This window comes from Triturus cristatus, chromosome 12, assembly GCF_964204655.1.
Source record: "Triturus cristatus chromosome 12, aTriCri1.1, whole genome shotgun sequence".
NCBI lineage: Eukaryota > Metazoa > Chordata > Amphibia > Caudata > Salamandridae > Triturus > Triturus cristatus.
The window spans coordinates 796090254-796117639 of record NC_140595.1 but is presented as its reverse complement, the minus strand read 5'-3'; the positions used below and the strand labels follow the sequence as shown (position 1 = coordinate 796117639).

Genomic DNA, 27386 nt, shown 5'->3' with positions numbered 1-27386 from the left:
ATCCTCTTTCTGCTCCCGCCTCAATGTGTAAAGCTCACCCTGTGATGGTACGGTCATGCCTGCACCTGCAGTGGGGGAGTCATCCTCTTTCTGCTCCCGTCTCAATGTGTAAAGCTCACCCTGTGGTGGTACGGTCATGCCTGCACCTGCAGTGGGGGAGTCCTCTCTTTCTGCCCCTGCCTCAATGTGTAAAGCTCACCCTGTGGTGGTACGGTCATGCCTGCACCTGCAGTGGGGGAGTCATCCTCTTTCTGCTCCCGCCTCAATGTGTAAAGCTCACCATGTGGTGGTAAGGTCATGCCTGCACCTGCAGTGGGGGAGTCCTCTCTTTCTGCCCCTGCCTCAATGTGTAAAGCTCACCCTGTGGAGGTAAGGTCATGCCTGCACCTGCAGTGGGGAGTCATCCTCTTTCTGCCCCTGCCTCAATGTGTAAAGCTCACCCTGTGGTGGTAAGGTCATGCCTGCACCTGCAGTGGGGGAGTCCTCTCTTTCTGCCCCTGCCTCAATGTGTAAAGCTCACCCTGTGGTGGTAAGGTCATGCCTGCACCTGCAGTGGGGGAATCATCCTCTTTCTGCCCCTGCCTCAATGTGTAAAGCTCACCCTGTGGTGGTACGGTCATGCCTTCACCTGCAGTGGGGGAGTCATCCTCTTTCTGCCCCTGCCTCAATGTGTAACGCTCACCCTGTGGTGGTACGGTCATGCCTGCACCTGCAGTGGGGAAGTCATCCTCTTTCTGCCCCGCCTCAATGTGTAAAGCTCACCCTGTGGTGGTAAGGGCATGCCTGCAGTGGGGGGAGTCATCCTCTTTCTGCCCCCGCCTCAATGTGTAAAGCTCACCCTGTGGTGGTAAGGTCATGCCTGCACCTGCAGTGGGGGAACCGTCCTCTTTCTGCCCCCGCCTCAATGTGTAAAGCTCACTCCGTGGTGGTACGGTCATGCCTGCACCTACAGTGGGGGAGTCATCCTCCTTCTGCCCCTGCCTCAATGTGTAAAGCTCACCCTGTGGTGGTACGGTCATGCCTGCACCTACAGTGGGGGAACCATCCTCTTTCTGCTCCCGCCTCAATGTGTAAAGCTCACCCCATGGTGGTACGGTCATGCCTGCAGTGGGGGAGTCATCCTCTTTCTGCTCCCGCCTCAATGTGTAAAGCTCACCCCGTGGTGGTACGGTCATGCCTGCACCTGCAGTGGGGAGTCATCCTCTTTCTGCCCCTGCCTCAATGTGTAAAGCTCACCCTGTGGTGGTACGGTCATGCCTGCACCTGCAGTGGGGGAACCATTCTCTTCCTCTTCCTGCCCCTGCCTCAATGTGTAAAGCTCGCCCTGTGATGGTACGGTCATGCCTGCACCTGCAGTGGGGGAGTCATCCTCTTTCTGCTCCCGTCTCAATGTGTAAAGCTCACCCTGTGGTGGTACGGTCATGCCTGCACCTGCAGTGGGGGAGTCCTCTCTTTCTGCCCCTGCCTCAATGTGTAAAGCTCACCCTGTGGTGATACGGTCATGCCTTCACCTGCAGTGGGGGAGTCATCCTCTTTCTGCTCCCGCCTCAATGTGTAAAGCTCACCCTGTGGTAGTAAGGTCATGCCTGCACCTGCAGTGGGGGAGTCCTCTCTTTCTGCCCCTGCCTCAATGTGTAAAGCTCACCCTGTGGAGGTAAGGTCATGCCTGCACCTGCAGTGGGGAGTCATCCTCTTTCTGCCCCTGCCTCAATGTGTAAAGCTCACCCTGTGGTGGTAAGGTCATGCCTGCACCTGCAGTGGGGGAGTCCTCTCTTTCTGCCCCTGCCTCAATGTGTAAAGCTCACCCTGTGGTGGTAAGGTCATGCCTGCACCTGCAGTGGGGGAGTCCTCTCTTTCTGCCCCTGCCTCAATGTGTAAAGCTCACCCTGTCGTGGTACGGTCATGCCTGCACCTGCAGTGGGGGAGTCATCCTCTTTCTGCCCCCGCCTCAATGTGTAAAGCTCGCCCTGTGGTGGTAAGGTCATGCCTGCAGTGGGGAGTCATCCTCTTCCTGCCCCTGCCTCAATGTGTAAAGCTCGCCCTGTGGTGGTACGGTCATGCCTGCACCTCCAGTGGGGGAGTCATCCTCTTTCTGCCCCTGCCTCAATGTGTAAAGCTCACCCTGTCGTGGTACGGTCATGCCTGCACTTGCAGTGGGGGAGTCATCCTCTTTCTGCTCCCGCCTCAATGTGTTAAGCTCACCCTGTGATGGTACGGTCATGCCTGCACCTGCAGTGGGGGAGTCATCCTCTTTCTGCTCCCGTCTCAATGTGTAAAGCTCACCCTGTGGTGGTACGGTCATGCCTGCACCTGCAGTGGGGGAGTCCTCTCTTTCTGCCCCTGCCTCAATGTGTAAAGCTCACCCTGTGGTGGTACGGTCATGCCTGCACCTGCAGTGGGGGAGTCATCCTCTTTCTGCTCCCGCCTCAATGTGTAAAGCTCACCCTGTGGAGGTAAGGTCATGCCTGCACCTGCAGTGGGGAGTCATCCTCTTTCTGCCCCTGCCTCAATGTGTAAAGCTCACCCTGTGGTGGTACGGTCATGCCTTCACCTGCAGTGGGGGAGTCATCCTCTTTCTGCCCCTGCCTCAATGTGTAACTCTCACCCTGTGGTGGTACGGTCATGCCTGCACCTGCAGTGGGGAAGTCATCCTCTTTCTGCCCCGCCTCAATGTGTAAAGCTCACCCTGTGGTGGTACGGTCATGCCTTCACCTGCAGTGGGGGAGTCATCCTCTTTCTGCCCCCGCCTCAATGTGTAAAGCTCACCCTGTGGTGGTAAGGGCATGCCTGCAGTGGGGGAGTCATCCTCTTTCTGCCCCCGCCTCAATGTGTAAAGCTCACCCTGTGGTGGTAAGGTAATGCCTGCACCTGCAGTGGGGGAACCGTCCTCTTTCTGCCCCCGCCTCAATGTGTAAAGCTCACTCCGTGGTGGTACGGTCATGCCTGCACCTACAGTGGGGGAGTCATCCTCCTTCTGCCCCTGCCTCAATGTGTAAAGCTCACCCTGTGATGGTACGGTCATGCCTGCACCTACAGTGGGGGAACCATCCTCTTTCTGCTCCCGCCTCAATGTGTAAAGCTCACCCCGTGGTGGTACGGTCATGCCTGCACCTGCAGTGGGGGAGTCATCCTCTTTCTGCTCCCGCCTCAATGTGTAAAGCTCACCCCGTGGTGGTACGGTCATGCCTGCACCTGCAGTGGGGGAGTCATCCTCTTTCTGCTCCCGCCTCAATGTGTAAAGCTCACCCCATGGTGGTATGGTCATGCCTGCACCTGCAGTGGGGGAGTCATCCTCTTTCTGCTCCCGCCTCAATGTGTAAAGCTCACCCCGTGGTGGTACGGTCATGCCTGCACCTGCAGTGGGGAGTCATCCTCTTTCTGCCCCCGCCTCAATGTGTAAAGCTCACCCTGTGATGGTACGGTCATGCCTGCACCTGCAGTGGGGAGTCATCCTCTTTCTGCCCCCGCCTCAATGTGTAAAGCTCACCCTGTGATGGTACGGTCATGCCTGCACCTGCAGTGGGGAGTCATCCTCTTTCTGCCCCTGCCTCAATGTGTAAAGCTCACCCTGTCGTGGTACGGTCATGCCTGCACCTGCAGTGGGGGAACCATTCTCTTCCTGCCCCTGCCTCAATTTGTAAAGCTCACCCTGTGGTGGTAAGGGCATGCCTGCAGTGGGGAGTCATCCTCTTTCTGCCCCTGCCTCAATGTGTAAAGCTCGCCCTGTGGTGGTAAGGTCATGCCTGCAGTGGGGAGTCATCCTCTTTCTGCCCCTGCCTCAATGTGTAAAGCTCACCCTGTGATGGTACGGTCATGCCTGCACCTGCAGTGGGGGAGTCCTCTCTTTCTGCCCCTGCCTCAATGTGTAAAGCTCACCCTGTGGTGGTACGGTCATGCCTTCACCTGCAGTGGGGGAGTCATCCTCTTTCTGCTCCCGCCTCAATGTGTAAAGCTCACCCTGTGGTAGTAAGGTCATGCCTGCACCTGCAGTGGGGGAGTCCTCTCTTTCTGCCCCTGCCTCAATGTGTAAAGCTCACCCTGTGGAGGTAAGGTCATGCCTGCACCTGCAGTGGGGAGTCATCCTCTTTCTGCCCCTGCCTCAATGTGTAAAGCTCACCCTGTGGTGGTAAGGTCATGCCTGCACCTGCAGTGGGGGAGTCATCCTCTTTCTGCTCCCGCCTCAATGTGTAAAGCTCACCCTGTGGTGGTAAGGTCATGCCTGCACCTGCAGTGGGGGAGTCATCCTCTTTCTGCCCCCGCCTCAATGTGTAAAGCTCACCCTGTGGTGGTACGGTCATGCCTGCACCTGCAGTGGGGGAGTCCTCTCTTTCTGCCCCTGCCTCAATGTGTAAAGCTCACCCTGTGGTGGTACGGTCATGCCTGCACCTGCAGTGGGGGAACCATCCTCTTTCTGCCCCTGCCTCAATGTGTAAAGCTCACCCTGTGGTGGTAAGGTCATGCCTGCACCTGCGGGGGGGGGAGTCATCCTCTTTCTGCCCCCGCCTCAATGTGTAAAGCTCACCCTGTGGTGGTACGGTCATGCCTGCACCTGCAGTGGGGAGTCCTCCTCTTTCTGCCCCCGCCTCAATGTGTAAAGCTCACCCTGTGGTGGTAAGGTCATGCCTGCAGTGGGGGAGTCATCCTCTTTCTGCCCCCGCCTCAATGTGTAAAGCTCACCCTGTGGTGGTACGGTCATGCCTGCACCTGCAGTGGGGGAGTCCTCTCTTTCTGCCCCTGCCTCAATGTGTAAAGCTCACCCTGTGGTGGTACGGTCATGCCTGCACCTGCAGTGGGGGAGTCATCCTCTTTCTGCCCCCGCCTCAATGTGTAAAGCTCACCCTGTGGTGGTACGGTCATGCCTGGGCAGTGCTCACTTCTTTCATGGGCTGAAAATCACGGCACCCTTCTCTTCAGATTGAAAAGATCCGTCCACGCTTCTCCCACTGACAGGACTGGGCTAGTTTCGCAATATGTGAGTGTTTTAACTTAAAATAAAATTGAAATAACTTTCTGTGGTGCATGAAGGGCCATATAGTTACTCCCTTAAATGTAGCTCCAGACAGTATCCGCTCCACTGTCCGAACAGGCATATATGGCTTGCTTCCCAGTAGAAACGGTGTCTTTATCCCATGCAGTACAAGCATTTAGGGATGAGTCCTGACATGCAAAGTTCTGCCCTCTGGAATTCCTTTCCCACTGCATTGGATTAGACTTAAATCAAGTCTGGAGTGGTCTGAAGTCCAGCCTATTCCCCGTTGATGGCCTTTCATGCTCTTTTTCTGCATTCCGACCCCTTGTACTCGTGATTTGAAGCGATCTTTGCAGTGAATCAGCATATTTGCACAATAAAGGAAATTGAATAAACTAAGATGCTGTATTAAATGTACGAAAGGCACACGATGACGAAGAGTGTGAAACGGGGATCATAATCTCGCGGTATTGCTCACTTCTCCCTCAACAAAAGCAACTCGCCCCAGTTGTCTTGCAATCGCCTTGATTTTGATATGGACTGCAAATCCTACCGATACTAAAACTATATTTGCAAATATCTTGTGGCATGCAGGAAAAAAAAAACATATTTGATTTTCAACGATATCAGCCTAGCCTAAAAATTCCTTGCTACAATGGGAGTGGAATATTTTAAGAACTTCTTTTTTGCAAAAAACATCCTATGCAGAAAATGCAGACTGTGCAAAACGTCGTCGGAGAATAAAATCACACAATTTCAATTGCTTGCAAAATCTTCACAATGCAGCATATTTCAGTTTAGATTTACAGGAGTATCGGAGCCCGCCTCAACGTGCTGTTGTGGCGGGTTCAAGGTGTGTTAATATTGTGTAGACAAAGCCGCTAAGAAACAAGGGCAAGATATTAGATGGAACCAATGGCTCTACAGTTAAATATTCCTGAGAATCTGGATCGCATGATGTGCTTCTGAAAGGCTCATGATTGTCACACATACCTGAGCATCTGACTGGGGAACCGTGGCAGGATAAGAGAATCGTAGCCCCACTCATCTCACTTGCGGCATGGTGCTGCTGCACAGTATGGTCCAACCAACACACTACCATCACCCAACCGCAGGTTTTTCAGAGTTTGTCCTTAAAGTGATCTGACATGCACCCGCCTTGAATTTGAGATTTTCACACAGAGCCGCGGCTTCCTCATTTAACTTGAGAACCAACCCTTCACCTTGCTTGCTGCAGCCACCAAGTTATTCCTTCCAGAGTTATGAACTTGTACCATGAATTGGATGAAATGCTCTAAAATGTGATGAGTTCTCAAACTCAGTGTCGCGAGCGTCCAGCCTTCCTGAGGGACATTCAGGTCTAGCTACAGTAAGCATATCCGTGCTCCCCCTCTGCAGTCAGTGTCCACAGTCAGTCCGTGCATTGCCAGATTTCTAGCGAGAAGGCGGTGTAACTGCCGCGTACGCCCATCTTGGCCCTGATCTCAGAAAAGTCTTCAGCAAGAATTAGAACTCTGCCAAGGAAATCTTGCAAGAACAATCCCACCCCACTGTTGCGAAGTGACTCATGTGTGCACAGCTTGTTCTGTGACTGGGGGCAGGAGTCCCAGCATCTGGGATCTATCCGTTCAGTGCGCTAGTTCTACCTGCCACGACACAAGACGAGTGAGCATCTGGAGAAAGAGAGGGGAAACCTTCCGTCTCACCAGGGACGTAGCCATAGAAGGAAGCGAACATTTGTGTACCTTGAGCGTCAGTGCGTTCTCGTTGGCCTTTGGTTTTGGGATCGGAGGTTTCAGGCTGTATCTTCTTGTGTGGGACAATAATGGTGATGCTGGTGTCCCGGTTGCGCCATGGAAGTAGTACACATGATGACCACAGTGGATTCGCTCTGCGACAGTGCTGTTATGCTCTCACAGAAGAGGAGTTCAGACCTAGAATGAAACTAAGAGGCTTCTCTCTGTTGTGTACCCTATCTGACATTGTCTCATAAAGGTGCCGACCGTTCAAAATCTGGAATTTGTTGTTGAAGATGTGAACCAAGGGTGTCGCAGTGTGAACAGAAACTGTTGTTGAGTAAAGGGGTGATTCACCCACCAGACCCTGTATCATTTGATTGTGATTTCTTCTGGGCAGAACGGTACCCTTTTCTTTTTGTTTGAACAGGCCGCGATTGACAAAGATGGCATCGGCGTCGCAACAGCTTCCCAAACCACTTCCCAGAAGCAGCCACATGCCGCGGTAGGTATTACCATCCGGTACTACGCTGGGGGTGGCAGGGCCATATTTGGGGTGGGAGGAGATTGAGGAGGGTACACTTAACAGTAGAAGTGATGATCAGCCATGAGTGAGGACATAAAGGGGCTCTTAAGCCTAGGCTAGAGCTGCACCAGGGCTTGGAGAAGCTGACAAACGCAGAGCCCTTGGTCAGGATGGAGGTAGCTGCACAAAGGATTTAAGAAAAGATGGCTGTTTTGGGTGTTTGGGCAAGGATGGGAGTCACTAGAAGATGTCCTTATTTTCTTTTTCTTGTCTTCTTTCTCATCACCTGAAGGTTGAGTCCAAAGATAGGCTTGGAGTCACCTAAAAAGTTATTCTCAACTTGCATCGATAAAAGTTATTTTCCAATAACTTGTTTTAATGTTTATAGTGTATTGGAATCAAATAATAGTGGCTACAATATGTAAAGAGATCTTTATGATGTCATACTATTATATTTAAATAACGCTTAAACTATTTAACTCACTGTATTCAGCTTAGGAAAACCAATGAGCAGAAACCTCTTTATAGCACACATTCTCTGGGGACTGGAAGTTCCAGATCCTTGGACCACTCTAGAGATGGCCTGCCTTCATTGAATGGAGGCCTTAGTTGTAGGAATTTCCTGTGATATGGGATTCAGGAATTCTGTAGAGATGATTGGCGAATGACTGTCAGGCGAGTTTGGAGCGGGGCGTGTTTTCACATATTTTGCAGAAATTCACAGCTAGTTTTGTTTGTATAGAGCCAAAGGGACACATTTAAAAAACCTATTTTCTTTATTCGAAGACGTTTTGCAGGCCTTTTGAACATTTTGGGTGTGAGGTGCTCAAAGCAGATAGCCTCCCATTTTAATTCTGTTGCACAGAGTTTGTGTTCAAACGACTCTGCTAGCAGTGAACCACTGGATAGAACTACCCGGCTGCTCATGTTCACGCCCATTGAACAGAGCCACTCTAGTAGCAGGCATCCTGCACCTAAGTGGCCATGTTGTATAAGGGCTGGTGATGTGGCTCGGCTATCGGAGGTAACTGTAGGCACCCTGTGTGACATCACGAGCCAGATTCTTGCAAGCTAGCCCTCCTGTGCAAGGGTCACCCTCTTGCTAGCTATATAACACAAGGTTCTATTACTGGACATACTGAGCAGGCAAGAAGTGAAGCATTGGGAACAAGTCTTCAATTTGAAAACAGCATTTGAGAATAAAACCTAAATACCTTACAAATTAATTGAAACCTCACTGCAGGTGTGCTTTTTATGCCATTGGCAAAGTACTGCCAAGTCACAGTGTAAGGCCTGTTGGCTTGGCAGTGTCCTGGTACCTGGCAAATTTAATTGTGCAGAATTCCTGGGGCACAAACTTCTTTTCTACTCACTGTTTTTCTGTAAGTCTGCGTGTTCATTTTGAAACGTGTACCTTCATAGGAAGGCCATGGACCCCCAGCAATAAACTATTTCTGTGAGTATTGGGTGCCTTTGAACTGCGCTTGACTGAACGCTCTGGTGCACCTCGAACACTGCTTGATCTCCAGGACTTCAACTAGGTCTCGTAAAATCAGAACCTTGTTTGTCATTAGCCAATGTCTGTCTTTTTGGGCTAGTGGTTGAATGCATCCTACAAACCACGTGGAGATGGAATATTCCAGTACCAGGTATGAACCTTGGAAGTCCTCCCCTTTGTTGCTTTTGACGTTCAGCCTGATGTGACGTCACAGGATGGCAGAGAGAGCAAAAGAGGAGGAAAGAGACCGGATGTGTAAGTTGGTGGAGTACAATGAGCAGTGACTGTGGAGAGCGTAGGAGGCCAGAAACTAAGTGATGGTCGAGAGCAAAGAAAGACGTGTAGTAGAAGCATCCGGGATTATTGAACAAAAAGGGGTGCTGTGATGCCATGGACGATGGACATGAGGGTGTGACGATGAAGCGCAGAGACGACTAAGGGACGGTGCAGAGGAGAGCGAATGTAATGTCATGGACTGCTGAGAAGGAGAAGCTGCGGCTCATTTTGGGGCCCTCCTTTCATAGTTTGCTTTTTTCTCTTCCCCTTTTAGGAGTCCAAGTCTTTCGCTGTTAGCATGTTCAAAGGTCAGATGTGCACGGAGCAAGTTTTCCCCTATCCTTCAGGTAACACTGGGTGGGGAGCAGAGGGGTATATGTGTTTTTGTATCTTTATGTAAGTAGAACTCCTTGACCTTTTTAAGTACAAAAAAAAAAGTGGTTCATGAAATGTTAGAAAAGCCACACAGGTCAGGAGGTTAGACTGCGCCACGATTCCGGAGTCAAACAGGGTAAATGTTTTTATATTTTTTATAGTTTTTTTTTACCATGTGTAAGTAATGTTCAACTACTTCTTGGGGGAAGGGGCATAATGGCCCCTATACATGTTAACTTCCGGACTAATGCGGCAGCAGGATCCTCTTTTAATCGGATAACAAATTACCCTATCCAGGGGATGGTCACTCACGTCCTTATGCATTGTATGTGGCCTCCTACTATGCAATTGCAGGATTCCCTACCCACTGTGAAGCACAAATTCATACCCATTGGGGTAACAGGATTCTCTAGCGATAAAGTACCCATTCCCCAATTTACGAATCAGAGGTTCCCTTATCTATGGGGTAACATGTGTCTCTGTCCATGGGATTACAGCTTTCATCATAATGGATGGAGAGAGTCGCTCGTTCCCTGTCCGCAGCATGAGTCTCGTATCCATGGGGCGAAGGGATTACCCTAATCATGGGTTAATATGCTGTACTGTTTTTGTGGCACTGCCTTCTAACCATTGGGGGGGGGGGGAGAGGGGGAGGACAGGGTAGGGGGTTCAGCCCTTCTTGAGTTTATAGGATCAAACCTTTCCTTATTGGTTAGTCACTCCCACAATCCATGAGGTAATGAATCTCCATGTACATGTGGTAATCGCTGCTCCATCTGCAGGGTAATGGGTAAAATATTCATGGGGGGGGGGGGGGGTTCACACCCTTGTTACCCCTCAGATTGCACCTTGCTTTACCCAGTGGATCTCACCTTCCTTTTTAAATTGACATTCTGTTTTCCATAGGTTGTCACCCCTTCTCTCTTTTCCATAGGCGTCGCCCCTTCTCTTTTCCATAGGCTGTCGCCCCCTTCCCTAGTCCATAGGCTGTCGCCCCCTTCCCTAGTCCATAGGCTGTCGCCCCCTTCCCTAGTCCATAGGCTGTCGCCCCCTTCCCTAGTCCATAGGCTGTCGCCCCCTTCCCTATTCCATAGGCTGTCGCCCCCTTCCCTATTCCATAGGCTGTCGCCCCCTTCCCTATTCCATAGGCTGTCGCCCCCTTCCCTATTCCATAGGCTGTCGCCCCCTTCCCTATTCCATAGGCTGTCGCCCCCTTCCCTATTCCATAGGTCGTCTCCCCTTCTCTTTTCCGTGCCAGTCGCACAGTCTCCTCCATCAGGGTAACAGCTTTGATTTACTTGATCCTCCTACCCATGAGGTGCCCGGTTTCCTCCTTTGTCAGATTCTAATACCCTCTGTATGAACAGTTCCTCTTTCCTTGAGGTAACCGGTGTCCTCCTTGTGTGCTGAGAGGAGAACAGGGTACCCCTCCCCAAAGTAATACAGTTCAGTATTCCCATAGCACAGTGGAAAATGAACAAGATGTGTGGGCGATGCTGCCAGATGCACCATCCACCGGGGCTACTTCCAGACAGCAGGGCTGCACATCTGATCCCTGGGTACCTCTGATGCTCTTGGTGCCACGGGATATTCAGCCACTTTGAAAGAGAGCTTGCAGAGGAAACGTGTGTAGTGTATTTGACCAATGGACGTTCTATCCAAGTTGCGTACTCGCTGTTGTCTTCCCATTGCAGTGCTAAACGAGGAACAGATCCAGTTCCTGTCTGAGCTGGTCGGCCCCGTCTCCCGGTTCTTTGAGGTAAGAGCTCAGTCTCTTTGAGGTTGATTAAACACAGGTGTGTGCACAATGGGCTTCAGAAGCGGCCGCTGGTCATGCCGCGCTCAAGGAGCCGTGCAGGCACACTGCTGACCAGTCTCCTCTGTCCTGCCAGGGACTCCACAGTTGGACTCCTCCCTCTACCTCCTTGTTGGTCATTCTACCCATTGCCCTGTGCCAGGCTTCTGAGTGGTGTGCAGAGAGTGCAGACCCCTATCAGCATCTTTCCATTGACTCCCAGATCAGTCATGTGTGTCCACAGAACCAGGGTAGGAAAAATACCCTCTTGCCTGCCACAGGTAGTCTAGTGGTTCACATGATGAGACCTTGTGCTTTGTGCTGATCTGTAACCAGTGTTCTCTTTCCTGTTCCCTGTCCCTTTTCATCCACAATCCCAGACGGTGAATAACCCAACCAAGAATGACGCGCTGGAAGAGGTTGAAGATAGCACAATGCAAGGCCTGAAGGAGCTGGGGGCGTTTGGACTCCAAGTCCCCTCTGATCTCGGAGGGCTGGGCCTGTGCAACACCCAGGTGAGTGGAAGCGCATACTTGCATCTTATACTTACAACGCATGCTTTTCAGAAACCTTATGTGTCGCGATCACTGAAAGGTTAATTTACATCCTAATCAATGCCTATTACAATCTCAGAGAGATGGTACAAAAAGAATTTACCACAATCCTAGGGAGGAATGCATAAATATGACCCAGTTGAAAAATCATAACCATTTCCAAATGGGATTGTGGAGGGAAAAAAAACTTAACAGCCACAGACAAAGGGCAGGAAACACTTCAACAGCCATGCAAACAGGTACTTGTAGAAGAGCGACACCTAGCATCAACAGGACTGCATTGTCAACCTTTCAGACTATACCCCAACCCTGACAGAATTGTAAGGACTCTGCAGAAGGTTTAGACTCTACTTATTTAAACCCCGAGATAAAAAAGAACTATACCGCAATCCGGAAGCGTGTTTTCGATGCCACTGCATGAAGAAGCTCTTCCATACCAAACCTGAACAGGACTGCGCTGTAAATGAGGGCGTCTGATCTATTAAAACTCCTACTGGACCCCATAAATCTGAACCATACATTTAAAGCTTCAGACTCCTAAGACGCATCCTGGACATGCACATGGCAGTGATGTCATCTGACATCATTTAAGAGGAGGGCTATTGCGTCACTCAACCACCACTACAGCATCACGGTTCAACAGCTGGCGAGAAAGCAGCAGTCGTTGTATTGAACCCTGCCGCATACGCCCTGAAAGCTCACCGTCTGCCTTAGGATGGAAGGCCTTACCCAAAAACTGCATGGAGAAGGAATTAAATAAAAAAGGAAACTCAATAGCACACTCGGGCCAGGTACCAGAAACCACAGCACACATGCGGTTCTTCATGCCCCCAAAGCTACAAAAGGTGAACCGCCAAGGGTGCGTTAGCACTGATGCTAAGGGGGGGGACAGCAGTGGCTGAATGAAACGGATGCCGAAGCAATTCATTAGAAGGACCCCCAATGAAATCCTGGACTCCATTGATCTATTAAACAATCCGAATTCCGTTGTCTCTCTGCCAAAAAGAACACTAGATGCAACCTGTGTAGTCACTGTTCAGCTCTTCTACAAGAATGCGGCTAAAGTCTTAGTAACACCATTGGAGGACAGAACCCTCTTACCGACACTGTAGTCAAGTGCATGTAGTTCATTTTCGCTCCCAGCTATTTACATTTGGAAAGGACACATGTTTGCATTGTAGTAGGGATATTTTGAAGGTATTAGTGCCACTGCAGCTGGAGAACTTAATCATGGCTCTGCTGAAGAGCAACTGTCTTCTTGTCGAGGAAGCAGACGTTTACAATACCTCCACTGTATTGATCTGGACTGCAGGGAAAATAGGCCTGCTACAGCTCTAAAGTTTGTGAGGTATTTCACCTAATCATCAACCTCAACTCTTAAAGAATATATTCCTCGGATACTTCCATCATAAAGAAGGCCACTGGCTACAAACCAGCAGATTGAGGCAGCTCTCTGAAGAGTGACCGCTTACACAGACGTGCACCACATTTATAAGCCAAGCCATCATACAACTTGGTAGGTTAATTTACAACCTAATTAATGCCAGTTACAGAGACAAAGTGAGGATTTTTTTAGATCTGACTTTATAAACTATGGGTGCAGCCACAACCACTGACAACCAAATTCAGAGAGCAACCAGGATCCCTCTGGGGAATCACTTGGTATGAAAAGTAAAAGACTCCAAACAGAGTCCATAATGTCTTGTAGGACACTCCACAGTTGGAAACCATTCCTAGGATTGGCAAAGATGTGCGACCAGTTCTTCAGCAAGATGAACAACTGTGAGACGTCTGCACACGTACAAACCTTCTTACTTTACCGATAACCACTCCGCCTCAAAACATTTTTGGTTAGAAACAAATTACTGTGGAGAATGGAACTTGTCGTGGAAGAAGCGATATTTAACTTGCAAGCGCACCCATACTTGATATACAGTTGGCATGCCACACATGGAGAAGTGCTAAATTAACAGGCAATTCACATGTGCCTGGAACAATGTTAGCTACTTAATCACGAATGTCAAATACTCTGGCAGCAGCTAGTATGTACGGGGCACCAGCTAAGCACTACGTAAGCGAATAAATCTTTACCATCAGAGCTTCAAGAATTTACAAACGTTCAGCATTGTGTCCTCTCATTTTGTTGTAGTAATTAATGGCATTTAAGATTGTAGTATTGTCGTACTGAGAGGTAACTTTTAGACAGAAAGGATCGGTAGACTTGTGTGTGTGTGTGTGTGTGTGTGTGTGTATGTGTATATATATATATATATATATCGAACCAGTTCCTTTGGCAGGAAAAATCCACACGCACTCCCTGGTGTGATTATCAATTCAATTTAATCAATTCCATAACATGGCATGGCAAGCAGGTTAACCCAACGCGTTTCAGTCTTCTCAGACCTTGTTCACGGGTAACGGACATTTTTTTCTTTTCCTTTTTGTATATGTCTCGGTCACATGATGTTGCATCATATCCTGCTTTGCATTGTGGGCCTTGTAGTGCACAAAAGTCTGTTATGGTTTATTAACTAGTGATCGTTCTCATTGGCATTTTTGCAACTTTGCATCGTGACGTGATAGTTCTGGGGGAACTTTTGTCTCAATTTTATGTTAATTTACCGTCTGACGGTCAAACAGGAAAACTCGTGTGTTTTCATTGTATGGCGCTCAGTTGCCCGCTGGTGGGCAGAGGTGAAGGTCACTTGTTTATTAATTAATATTAAACCCTCCAGTGGAGGGTTTAATATTAATTAATAAACAAGTGCCAATGAGAACGATCACTAGTTAATAAACCATAACAGACTTTTGTGCACTACAAGGCCCACAATGCAAAGCAGGATATGATGCAACATCATGTGACCGAGACATATACAAAAAGGAAAAGAAAAAAATGTACGTTACCCGTGAACAAGGTCTGAGAAGACTGAAACGCGTTGGGTTAACCTGCTTGCCATGCCATGTTATGGAATTGATTAAATTGAATTGATAATCACACCAGGGAGTGCGTGTGGATTTTTCCTGCCAAAGGAACTGGTTCGATATTAATAACGGCTGACTCCGCCGTCTCCACGCTTCTCGCACCGCCTAGAGCACCGAATGCCGTAAACTTGAGTCATCGCTGTAACATATATATATATATAGATAGATAGATATAGATATAGATATAGATATAGATATAGATATAGATATATATATATATAGATATATATAGATATATATCCAACACACTGAGAGACATTGTGGACAGACACCACAGCTTCAAGAAACCCTGTTCTCAATGATGAATTAGTTCCCACCATTCCGTTAACACGGAGATGACACGTGTGTAATATTTTAGTTTGGCTTCTCGCGTCTTACACTCTGAGGTACTTGACTTGACATTTGATTAACTTTCCTCCTGCTGCCCCTGCTCACATGCATATTGCTGTTCCTTGACGTGCTATGTGACTAACGCCACCCTAGCCCTGTGGACTGTGGACATGAAACTGCCCGTTCCATAGCAAACCGGAGGCATTGGCTAGGCTTGTAAGTAATTCCCCATTGTTCTGCCTCCAAAGTCTCTCAGCTTCATATAGGACTTGACTCCACCTCAATACCACTAACGTAAATAAACAGAAGGTACCCAAACCTGCTGCTCTCTTAGAGGCGTCAGTTTATTGTCCTGGCTTTGACCCTGCCTAGCAACATTTATTGACACTAGCTGGAATTTTGACTGTCTCCAGTGCATACCTTTCATCAGAGGCACAGGCTCACCATGTGAATAACTGTTCGCCTCTCACCTTGCAGCTCAAAAGCATGGGATGTCGTGACTGATTCTGCCCAAGCCTCTCTGGCCTTCCAGTGACACTGACTTAATATGGGATTGACTGTGTCCCAGGCCCTCTGACATCGAAGAGAGACAGTCTAATGTAAGACTAACTGTGCCAATATGTACCTGCTATTAGTAGGTATTCTCATAACGTGTGTGTGTGTGTGTGTATTCAAAAAGGATCTCCTTCACATCGAAGGCGAAGAACACCGGCTCACATTGGAGGTCACGTTGATTTTCTTTTATTGAATCACCATTTCACCATCTGAGCACAAAGAAAAAGGATGACGGAGGCGTTTCCGCCTTCTGCTGGACCATAAAGCCCTTTTGTGTAGCCCTTCTATTTAAACTCGTGATTGTCCTTTTACAGTGTTTATTCCTTAAAACAACTAGAGCATACAAGCTCATAGACAGTTTTCAACACCCAATACGTTGCCATGTTGCATACCCTTCTTCTCCTTAGTAGCATTGCATAGTAAAGTACTTGAAATTCTATTTGCATAACTGCAAGGTATGTGAAAACTTTTTTCCCTTCTTTTTTTTTTCATTTCATAATTTTTCACCATTTCAAAACCAATTCCTCACTTATATCGAATCAACCTCTCTTGTTTATTATATTGTAAATACCCAGGTCCTTGTTTCTCAATTTCATATTATGATAGGAGTTTTTTTTCTTTTTCATTGATATGGATAAAGAAATGCCAAGGTTCTATAAAACTGTAAAGTGCTTCAGGTAATTTTATTCTCTTACTGTAAAGTACCACCATATTATTCTCCTTTGGTTTTCATCGTTTAGCTATGTACCCAGTATTCCTATTGATCCAATAATAGATTTTATTTCCAAATTGCGAATAAAAATACATTTCTTGACTATAAAAGTCCATAAATAAATGTGTGGAAAGTTTTGTAAAGTACTGTAATTATCACTCTATTAGAACTTTGACCTTTCAAAGACTGCTTAACTTGAATCAGAGAGTGCTTGAATGTTTTGACTGGATGAGCCTATTGCATATTGTTCCATAAAGTGCACATGCCATAATTTAATTCATTTATCCTTTTAAAACCAGGATAAAACGATATGGTATTCCAGATATACAAAATACACCTTTATCTATCGCACTAATCCTCCTAAGGTGCTGTATTATAAAATCAAATCATATCTACTATGGTGGTAAAAGCAAGATGGATGGAAGATGCATGAAGAAATTGATTGACACAAAAAGAAGAGAAAAGTTAGAAGTTCAGAAATTGTATTGACTAATCTTGGGAGTACATTATGTAAATGAACATGTAGTTCAGCGTCCAAATTATGTCCAAAAGGGGCCTCTGTTCCCATTAGTAGTATTAATCTTGATTTCATTCTTAAGTTCAATTCTCTGTTTCCCCCTCATTCTCCAATTTTTATGTTTTATCCCAAAATATGTTAGCATTCTGGCTTCATGCTTTTCTACAAAGTGTTTGGCAATCGCATAGGTATGATCTTGATTTTTGATTCCTCCTAAGTGCCGTAATATTCTCAACTGTACTCGGTTTCTGGTACTTCCAACATGAGATTTCCCACATGTGCATCGGAGAACATACACCACAAAGCTTGTTTCACAGGTTGTGTTCCATATTCTTTTGTTCTTTTCAATTTTGTAATTTGTATCAAATATCAGGCAAAAAGTGGGGGTGACCATATGCAAAGGGGCCCTTTCCTACACAGATCGATACTGTAACCTGTATCCGCACGTGACCTGCTGCTCTCTGTCTCGGGGATACTCCAAACACAAACCTTGGATCAACCCTCGTTGGTTAACATCTGCTTCTCCCAGACGTTTTGGGAGCGCCTGCTAGGATAATGAATGTCTGCTTCCCTATATTTGTAAATGTGCAAGTACTCTACCTTTTTTCCTGTCTCTTTTGTTTTTTGCAGTACGCCCGACTGGTGGAGATAGTGGGCATGCATGACCTTGGTGTGGGCATTACCCTGGGGGCCCATCAGTCTATTGGCTTCAAGGGGATTCTTCTCTTTGGGAACAAGCAGCAGAAGGAGAAATACCTTCCGAAGCTGGCCACAGGTGAGGAGGGTATCCCAGTGGATGTAGATAGAAAAAGGGGCAAAGGTGGCGAGCCTTCTATAGAATGCCAGCAGCTTGTGCGGGCCAATAGAAGGATCGAGGTTTGAATATGCTCTGACAGGGGTGATCCTGAAGAGACCACAAGCACGGTATTCAAAGGGGGAGAGCGATCTAGAACAAAAGGAGGGAGGGAAATGGGCACAGGTGAATGGGATCTGGAACAGCAGGAGGCTGGCGATCCTCCCCAAGAGAAGAGTGTCTACAGGAGCCTGCAGCACCCGAAAGCCGATAAGAGGAAGGGGAAGTGGAAACCACAGTGCTGGGCTTTATTCACATGTAGTCTACGCCTGTACTGTGTTCCCAGTGGAATGGCATGTTTAATGTTGCATTGTGTACTAAAATATGTTCAGTGCTTTCCAACCAATTGGTTTGTACAAAATAAATAGCAGCCTGCTCTGGGTAGGAAGGGAAAGCCTGCTATAGCGAGGAAGGAGGGCCTGGTTTGGGCAGGGAAGGAAGACCCTGGTCTAGGTGGAAGAAATGTCCAGTGGTGGGTGGAAGAGGCAGAGATCCTGCTGTGGGTGGGTAGGGAGGGATTTCCTGCATGTGGCAGTGTCTGAAGATTCGTCACCGAGATCGATGAGAGAGACGAGCAAAGTACACATCTGAAGCGCTGAGATTTGTTGTTTGTGACTCTCTTGCTCTGTTTCCGCAGGAGAGACAATCGCTGCATTCTGCCTGACGGAACCTGCTAGTGGCTCCGATGCCGCCTCCATCAAAACCACAGCAGTAAAGAGCGACTGCGGCAAGTACTACACCATGACTGGAGGGAAGATCTGGATCAGGTGAGAGACCGCCAGACCCAACGATCTCTGACATTGCTACAGAGCCAGTGTGATTGCAGACTTCCATACTTCACAACTTTAAAAGCCCGACCATGTGAGACAGAAAATACTTCACAATCACCTGGCTTGTGAACGTAGGATTGCTGACTGAGCAGAGGTGTACCATTAATGTGGTGCTGTTGTGAGCTCATGATACCCGTTTCATATGGAATAGCTTAGCTGTGTTGGGTTTGGATTCAATGTTCCGTCTCATGTATTCTGTTAGCTATTGTGTGCACCTTTGGCTTCAGGACATCTCGACATTTGTGTGCAACCTTGTCCAGTTATGAGTGTTGTTCATTGTTGTGCTTGCTGATAGCCAGCTGTAAGGAACATCTGACCTGTGTTGAACGGATGGACATGGTATTGCCTGATGTGTTGTGAGTTTGTGTTCTGGTGTTTGGAAGGGATTGCTGGGTGTAATGATACACAACTATGAGATGTACCGGTATTGTTTAGGATGCATGCTTCGTGTTCTGTCTAGCATTTCCTGCTAGATGCAGAGTCTATATGTGAAGATGTTCTGCTGACAGATGCACTGGGTGCAGGGTTATCTCTTGGAAAACCACCATCTGATAGATAATGCAGGCCACACACTCCCAGGCCCATAAGAATCCACCCGGCTAGGCTAAATACAGGGGTCTCCAACCTTTTCTGTTGTGAGATTCTTCTGATCAGTGAAAATCATCGTGAGCTACTGAAGGCCAAACCACTCGCGCAATGTTACCAGGCTCCGCCGTGCCCAGCTCCATTGACTTTAAGCCTAAAGTCCATAGAGCCTAATACTGTGGTTTGAACAAAATACTTTGACTAGGGGCGCTATGCGGGGCTGTCATGTGTGGTGTTTGGGGATTTATGACATATGTGCGTATGAGTGGGACAAATGGGTGACTGAGAGCCTACGTAGTATGTACTTGTGGCCCTGGAATACCTTTCGTCATATGTGGCACCGTTGCATGTATAATACAAACCTATAACAATTGTTTTTTTTATGGGAGAAATCTTAAGTGCAGAAAATGTTCTGCAAACTTTTTCATGATATGGAACATTTTTCTACACTTGAAATTTCTCCCACTTAAAATAATGGCTGTATTTTTCAGTTATAAATATGGCACTGTGTCTCCCAGCCGCTGGGAGCAAGGTGCCTTCTGTGTGTAAAGGTGACACTTTGAAATGGGAGAAAGTTAAAATGAAGATTTAACTTAGTCATTAGGATAACTTTTCATTTTAATTTTCTACCATTAAAAAGCATTCAGGTTCGTCAGAATGGGTAAAGCAGAGGAGGGACTGTGCAAAAGACAGTGCGGCCTAGGAGGTACATTCATGCATATTGTGTGGAATGTGTACATATTCAGAGTTATTGGAAGGGAGTCCATGATTGCATTGGTGAGGTCCTTGGGTTGCGTATTAGACTTGAAGCCAAAAGATGTCTCCTGAATGTCTGGGAACGCACCGACTTAAACAGTAAGGACAAAATATGGGTCACTCTCGGTTTGATGGTGGCCAAACGAAATATAGCTCATTTGTGGGGTTCCGGGGTATCTCCCAGGGTGGAGGCCTGGAGGGCCAATATGGACTTGCGTATGGCTATAGAAACAAATGTATACATAGCATGTGGGTGCCCCCGAAAATGCTCTTGTATATGCATCAAATGGAACGCATATCGTGGCAATATTTGTATCCCACCATGTACCCCCTCTCTTAAGGATCCTCTGATGCCGTAGATGTGGTAAATCAATATTCATGGTGTATAGTTTATGATGAAACTATCTGTGTATATATTTGGTTTTGGCATTATCCCTTCAATTTGTGTTTAAACAAATATCGACTCTATTGTTCAATAAAATGTTTTTTTTTTTTTAAAGCATTCAGAAACATAATTTTGTTCTCCCACTCCAATATTGAGTTGACAAGGACTTATTTTAAGAGTTAAATATCTCACTGCATCAGTTCTTTCCCTCTGAGCCCATAGCCATACATCTGACTACAGCACAGCTCATTACCAGGCCCTGCTATCTGCAGCCTAGAGATAATACTAACATAAACACAGCCTTCCCTTACTTTTAAGATAATAATGTGTCTCTCTGCTATTTTAAAAATGCACTAAAGACTGTGGGCTACTCTGAACGGGACAACGAGCTACCGGTAGCTCGGATTGACTGGTTGGAGACACCTAATCCAGGCCAATAGAATCAAACTTCAGAGCTTGGTTACAATCCTACCCACCGAACCACGCAAGCATGGCACATTCAGACAGAAGAAACCCAGCATGCGGGACCAACTAGACTTCTGACATCTGCTCTCTGCCCGTCACCTTCTGTCAGAATATTCTTTTAGTCTAAGATTGTAGTATACAAGCACACATCAGAGTAGCTTCAGCTAAACAGATAATGGAAGAGTGGGTAGTCATTTAATATCCAACCCAGTTGGCAAATGGTCACTGGGTACCCCATGATGATAACTGTGCGCTCAATGCTTTACACCCATCTGCTCAAGAGCACCTAACAACTTTATAGCTGCCTTTTAATAGACGTGTTAGTCCTCTCAATTTTGGACCCTTTTTGTGAGCCCCTAAAGTATCTAGGTCAAACTAATTTTTCATAGTTGTCCTCTGCTCTCCATAGGATTCTGTGCGTCGCATTATCAATATGGGAACCCTGTGTAATTTTCTTTCCTTGTTCACTCATCTTATGAGATTACAGGGGAAACTAGGTGAAAAAGGCAAGGGAATCTGACCATCTTTGTATCCTGATGGGTGCCATTGGCCTCTGAGGCATGCGCGTCTCATACACACATATATATCACCTGGGGTAGCTCGGCTGTCTAACGCCAAACAATAGATATTATAAAATATCAGTACCACCTGATTTCTAAGCTTTGAAAACTGTTACTTGAGGGCCAGCTCTGCTGTTTTGAGACAGAAGCTTGTATGATCTTTGTAAAATGAGGGATAGCTATGCTGTCCTAAGCCTAATCTTGTAATGTCTGTGTTCTTGAGAGATGGCTCTCCTCTATGAATGGGGAACTTTTTGATCTAAGAGTCTAAAGCCAGAAAATCTTTGTAGCTTTTTTGCATATTAGGGTAAACATGAGGCAAAATATCAGTACGTAAACAAAGCATAACAAGGAATTCGAATCAGTCGCTGACACATTTTTGAGGTAGAACAGCTTATAAATATGTTTTACTATCGCATAGTAGCAGTACACATTTTGTTAGGCATAAAGACATAATGGCAGTAAGTAAGCAAAATGTATGAAGGCATTTTAGAGGTAGAAACAGCTTATAAATATAGATATTGTTTTAACCGCGCATATTAGCAGTACATATTGGGGAAGGCATAAAGACTTCTAGTAGTACGTAAGTGAAATATGTGAAGGCATTGGGAGCAGTAGCTAATCAAACTAATTACGTTTTTGAGGCAGAAACATCATACATGTATAAAATAATGTTTTAACTGTACTTGGGTACGTTTGCAAAGGGTTAAACTTTGAATAAGTAAACATACATAGAAGCAAGTGGGCTGTGGTGGCCCGTAGATTGGATGGGAGAAATAGTTCAGGGGTATCTGGGGATGGGCCTCTTGGAGTCGTGGTATTGGAGGCATAAGAGTTTTTAGCAAGATATAGGTGATGAGGCTTAGTCTTGAATTTTGTGGGTGGCAGCGTGGGTCATCCAGAAGCTTTAGGAGGGTGGCTTCAAATATTGATTGAGGGGGAGTTTCAATTTCATCTTGAAGTGAAGGAAAAATGTAGTGCGTTTCAGATTCTGGGTCCATTCCAAGGAAGAAGGAGCAGGCGCAATGTTTCTCTTTCTTGAATTTAGGCGGAATCGTGAGAAGGTTATTTGAGCTTCATAGAGGTCTCTTTTGTCCAGCTTTTGAGTTTATTTGAGAGGTAGGTTGGTTTATTCGTGCGGAGATCTTTGTGAGTGATGTATGTAGTTTTGAATATAGCGCTTGCCTTTACTTGCAGCCTGTTGAGCTACTTGAGAGTGGGAGTGATGTGGTCATGTCGCCTCTCTCCTGATAGTAGCGTAGCCACAGCATTGAGGGTTGCTTTCAAAGGGGCTAGGTATGTTTTTGGGGCGCCCGTAATCGCTGCATTACCATAGTCCAGCTTAGGTAGGACGAGAGCTTGCACCACACTCTTTAGGTCATCACTGGGTATGAAGGATTTGAATTTTTTTAAGGTGTTTCAGCGAGTAACCGGCACTTTTTGCAGAGGCGTTTATATGCTCCTTCATGCTTAGGTGGCTGTCGAGTGTGATTCCCAGGAATTTAACAGAGTTGGACAGTTTGCAGTTTAGTGCAGTGATGTTGACGAACCAGCTAGCTAAGGGAAATTATTTTCCTTTGGATTGGATGAGAAGGAGTTCTGTTTGCTGGGGTTGAGTTTGAGGTGGCTTCTGGGTAGCCAGGATTGAACTGTTTGTAGAGTGCTATTTAGTTGCTGGATGTCTCTGACTGACTAGGTTTTCGTGTAGATTTGGGTGTCGTCCGCATATAGGCGATAGGCAATTCTAGCTGATTTCAGGGTCACTGCGAGAGGTTTCATGCTGAGGTTAAATAGGGCAGGGACAGGGTTGACTCTTGCCTCAACATGAGGAACTGGCGTTGCATTTAAAATGTCATTGTTGCATTTTATTAGCTATGTGCACTTGTTTAGGAAAGAGGCGAACCAGTGAAGGACCGTTCCTTTGATGCCTGCTCTCTTCAAGAGGGTGTTTAGGAGAATGTCATTGTTTATGGTGTCAGTGGTGGCTGATAAATCCAGGAGGACTAGGAGGCATGCCTGTCCTTCGTCTAGAGATCTGTGAAGATCGTCTGTGACATTACATGTCGTGTAAGTTGTATTTTTCAGTGTGGGTGTTTGAGTTGTGCAAGCACACATTTTTCGATGGTTTTGGCAAGGAGAGGGAAGGTTCTTATGGGTCTGTAGTTATTGTCCTTCGGGACGACGTCTGTTTTTTTGATAAGGGGGTGGAGGCTACGTGGCCGAGTTTGAGGGGATCCGGCATGGATAATGGTGATCTTCACTGGAGCTGGTGTTCTTGCACCCGTACACTTTAGTGCATGTCAATGAAGGAGAGCAAGAAATTTGCAAACCATGTTTAGATGAGAACATGCCTTACATATTGTTTTGGTTTTCTACTCAGCAATGGAGGCTTGGCTGAAATATTTACTGTGTTTGCCAAGACACCAGTGAAGGACGAGACCACAGGGGAGATTAAGGACAAGATTACTGCCTTCATCGTAGAGCGCAGCTTTGGAGGTGTCACAAGGTGAGTGTTGTGCTGCTTCCCCCACTTGCTTGCCTGCCTCCACGTCACCATTCCTTCCTGTGATGATGAACTAACTACTGGGTTTCTCCATTATCCATATTAATTGCTTTCATGTTCGCAAAAACGTTTTTTTCCTTCCGTGCTGCCTTTGACTGTATCCTCTCTTCATGGTAGGGTGGACCAACTAATAGGGCTCTACACTACACATCTATGTTCCTCTGTGCAACAAGTAGTGCTCGTTAGAGTGCAGCTTTATAAACACCAATGTCCTGTGACAATAGTCCTTGTGTACAATAAAAAAAGGCGTAATTGAAAGCTGTGCACACCTATCTTCACTTCTGAAATCCTGAGGTTCCGTGTCTCATGCCTGACACTTGTTGTAGCTTTTTGCATTTGCAAAAGCCCCCTTGCTGACTGCCTCTGTGTAGTCAGGACCATTTTATTTTTCTCTGTCCGTCCTGTTAACTCCCAATTAAAAAGCGCTACGGTAAGCATTACGTCCGATACGCACCACCTCCCCCTCCTTGCTAGAATGTCGGAAACAACTTTTCCTTTCAAAGAAGCTGCCTCACTAAAGCCATTGCTAGGTTACACCACAGCTTGCTTGACATTTTGGAGTGGATACTGTGTTGAGCATCTGAGATACCATCTCTTGCCCGGGGAGCCCAATGCCGAGGCTGCCCCTCCTGCTTTGTACCTGCTTCCCTGACAGCCTTCAGTGAGGAGAGGGTGAACAATGTCTTGAACACAGACCCCTCTCAGAGGTCTCTCTTGGGGAGGTGAAACGGCTTTGAGGTAGAGACTCTAAGGTTGCTTGTGAACTGATGGTGAGTGCTCATATTGCCAGCTCAAAGAACTAGTCTGAAATGCAGGTCATAGGAATTTAGCTGGAACTAATCTGTTTTTAATAGCTGGGCAAGTGCCCTTCTGGGTCTGAGAATAAAAGTATCTGTGTTTCTCCCTGAATATAACTAGCCCATTTTTGCTATGTAATGGATCCTAGTACAGGTCTCGCAGGCTGAGGGTACTAGTAGGGCACTATAACTAGGCTGCTCTCTTATTACGGATGCTAGTCTGTTGTGCTCCATCCGGAAACCCCTGGGATCATTTACACAGGTGTCAAAACCTTAAAAATATAATATTACTTGTATGGAATTAATCTCAGGTGAGCTGAGCTGCTGAGCTTTTCACAAAATGATGGATTGAACAAGTTCTAACTGGGTAGGACATTCAGAGTTTGAATGGCTATCTAGAAGCACAGGAAGGCCAGTGATATAAAAGCGCACAGAGGACGGACGTCTCTGAGAACGCCTCCAGCAGTAACCAGGCATCTTCTGTACATTTGCATGAGCCATATTTCTTAACCCATGAACTGTTCCCTAACCCTTGACTCCTTCTTTCTCCCTTGACTCCTTCCCTTTTCCATGGCCCAGCGGCCCTCCAGAGAAGAAGATGGGCATCAAGGCCTCCAACACAGCTGAGGTTCACTTTGACAACGTCCGTGTCCCATCGGAGAACGTGTTGGGAGAAGTGGGTGGCGGCTTCAAGGTGGCCATGAACATCCTGAACAACGGTCGCTTCGGCATGGCAGCAGCTCTTGCCGGCACTATGAAGGCGGCCATTGGCACAGCGGTGAGTCTGAGAAGCGGTGAGGGTGGGCACTGATTTTGGAAATATACAGAGTGTCAGAATGGTGTGCTTCTCGCTTGGTACCTGGTCCAGTTCAGTGACCAGACCTCATCAATCTCCTTCCTACACAATACCAGATTTGCACTGAACCCAACCATTTGTGTTTCTTTAGGCGTTTCTATAGTGGCATACCTTCTGCCTTACAGCCACTTTATAATAATTTGCTGTCAAACTGTTTTTTCCTCTGGCTGTAATATGTCTTCAGGCAAGAGGATTTGTACAGAAAGAGAAAGGCTTCTTTTAAGACTGCTCAGCGTCGGGCTAAGATGGGTCTAGGGTGCTGGGTACATGTTGGTCATTGCAAGGAGCTGCTGGAACTGGCCAGCAGTCATTCCTTAGTCACTGGACCTCAGTCCTCATCCCAGGCTTGATAGAAGGGTTTGGCTTCCAGAATAGTATATAGTTGAGGCAAACTGTTATGGATTTGCTGAGGGCTTTTCAGAGTCTTGAACCTAGGGTTCTCAGAACTCTTGTGGTCATTAGAGAAAGTTTCAAATGTGGAATTGTGTGTAACCGCGGTGTTAGTACTACAGCAGATAGCTCATGGCTACTAGCCTGGAAGGACAAAAGACAAAAAACTGAAAGAATGGTTTTGCAGAAGGGATTGGCCGTAGTTGATGTACTGATCTGCGGAAAAGTGGTAAGTATTTTGTTTGAGTGGGCTGGTCTGTCCTGGTCTTTCCAAATGCCTTCGCTTTATTCTGCCGCACAGACTGCTTTATGTCAGAGATCTGCCGATCAGACGTGGGTGTGACTTACTGGGCAATCACACTAAGAGCCTGCTGGTGTGGTGAAGTGCAGGCCACAGTTGAGCTTCCCAGCTAGAATTCTGACTGTGTTCAGTTGCCCTGGTGAACAATATCATTGGCCATTGGAATGGGATTCATCTGTCCTTTGATCCTCCCATGACCGTAATTTACATTTTGGAACTATTCAAATACGAGAATTGTTCCCTCAGCCAGCAGAGGAGATAGTTTAGGCAGTTTGTAATGTTATTTTTGTCTGGCTTAGGGGTAACTCTCCGAATATGATTATAACTGGTATTGTTTGATAGGCAGCATTAGGGGTTTGATGTAAATATCAGAGTTTTTTTTAAAGAGGTCGCTAGTATCATTGGCAGGGCCACTGCAATTCTGCGACTGTGCCGCCGCAGCGATGTTTGTATAATTATTCATTTGCCACGTATGCATCCATCATCTGCTGCATAATCTACACATTTAGAAAAAGGATTTTGTTTCTAGCTCAAACAGTTCAAGGTTACTAAAAACGAAGTGCCATGTGTTGTAGTGCAGTGTAAGGCCCTTTTGCAAAGGTTCACTGGTCACCTTTCTGTAGCTTATTGCCATGTTTGGATTTTGGTACTAATGAGTTGCAACTAATGCCCAGACAGTGTTAACAAGTTTAAAAATGACACAGTAATACTATCCCAAAATGTGCTGCACAGTGCCGTATAATTTGCCTTTTCGTGCCGCATAATTTTCTCACCCCTGCCGCATAATTTCAGTGGCCCTGATCATAGGATTAAGCAAATGAAAGTCTTTTTATTGCATCTACATCTGGCTGGTTGGAAGCAGGAATGATATGAGTACAAACCTTATTTGTAGTGGGGAAAAAAAACAATACCATAAGGGGACTTGTCTTCTCCTGCCTGGCTGAAATAATGGAACTGCCCATCCCATGAGCCGCGATCAAACTTTAGAGATATTTGAAAGGTATGGCACATTCCCACTCTCTCAAACATCCGTCATTTCAGCTTCACTCAAACTAGATCATCCTGTTGAAGGACTGATTCCCATAGTGCATTGACAGAAACATAACACTATGAGGATTCACAGAGCCCTAGCACTAGCTAGTAGCTTTGGAGTGGATCCAATCACCCCTCTAAGCTCAAGATCCACAAAATCTTTTTTAAAAGGACTAGATGTGATTTTT

At 46.7% G+C, this 27386-nt stretch overlaps 1 protein-coding gene across 2 annotated transcripts in view; it reads left to right on the top strand.

Annotated features, from left to right (window-relative positions):
* ACADVL (acyl-CoA dehydrogenase very long chain) overlaps window positions 1-27386 on the top strand; it is a 124773-nt gene that overhangs the window by 42506 nt on the left and 54881 nt on the right. The window contains exons 3-10 of one of the 2 annotated variants that reach the window (XM_085640115.1): window positions 7136-7210; window positions 9280-9352; window positions 11075-11139; window positions 11556-11690; window positions 17456-17600; window positions 18316-18445; window positions 23640-23765; window positions 25199-25397. In XM_085640115.1, the coding sequence (XP_085496241.1) occupies window positions 7136-7210; window positions 9280-9352; window positions 11075-11139; window positions 11556-11690; window positions 17456-17600; window positions 18316-18445; window positions 23640-23765; window positions 25199-25397 (948 nt within the window). The remainder of the gene's footprint in view (window positions 1-7135; window positions 7211-9279; window positions 9353-11074; window positions 11140-11555; window positions 11691-17455; window positions 17601-18315; window positions 18446-23639; window positions 23766-25198; window positions 25398-27386) is intronic. The other variant, XM_085640116.1, reaches the window with a different exon arrangement.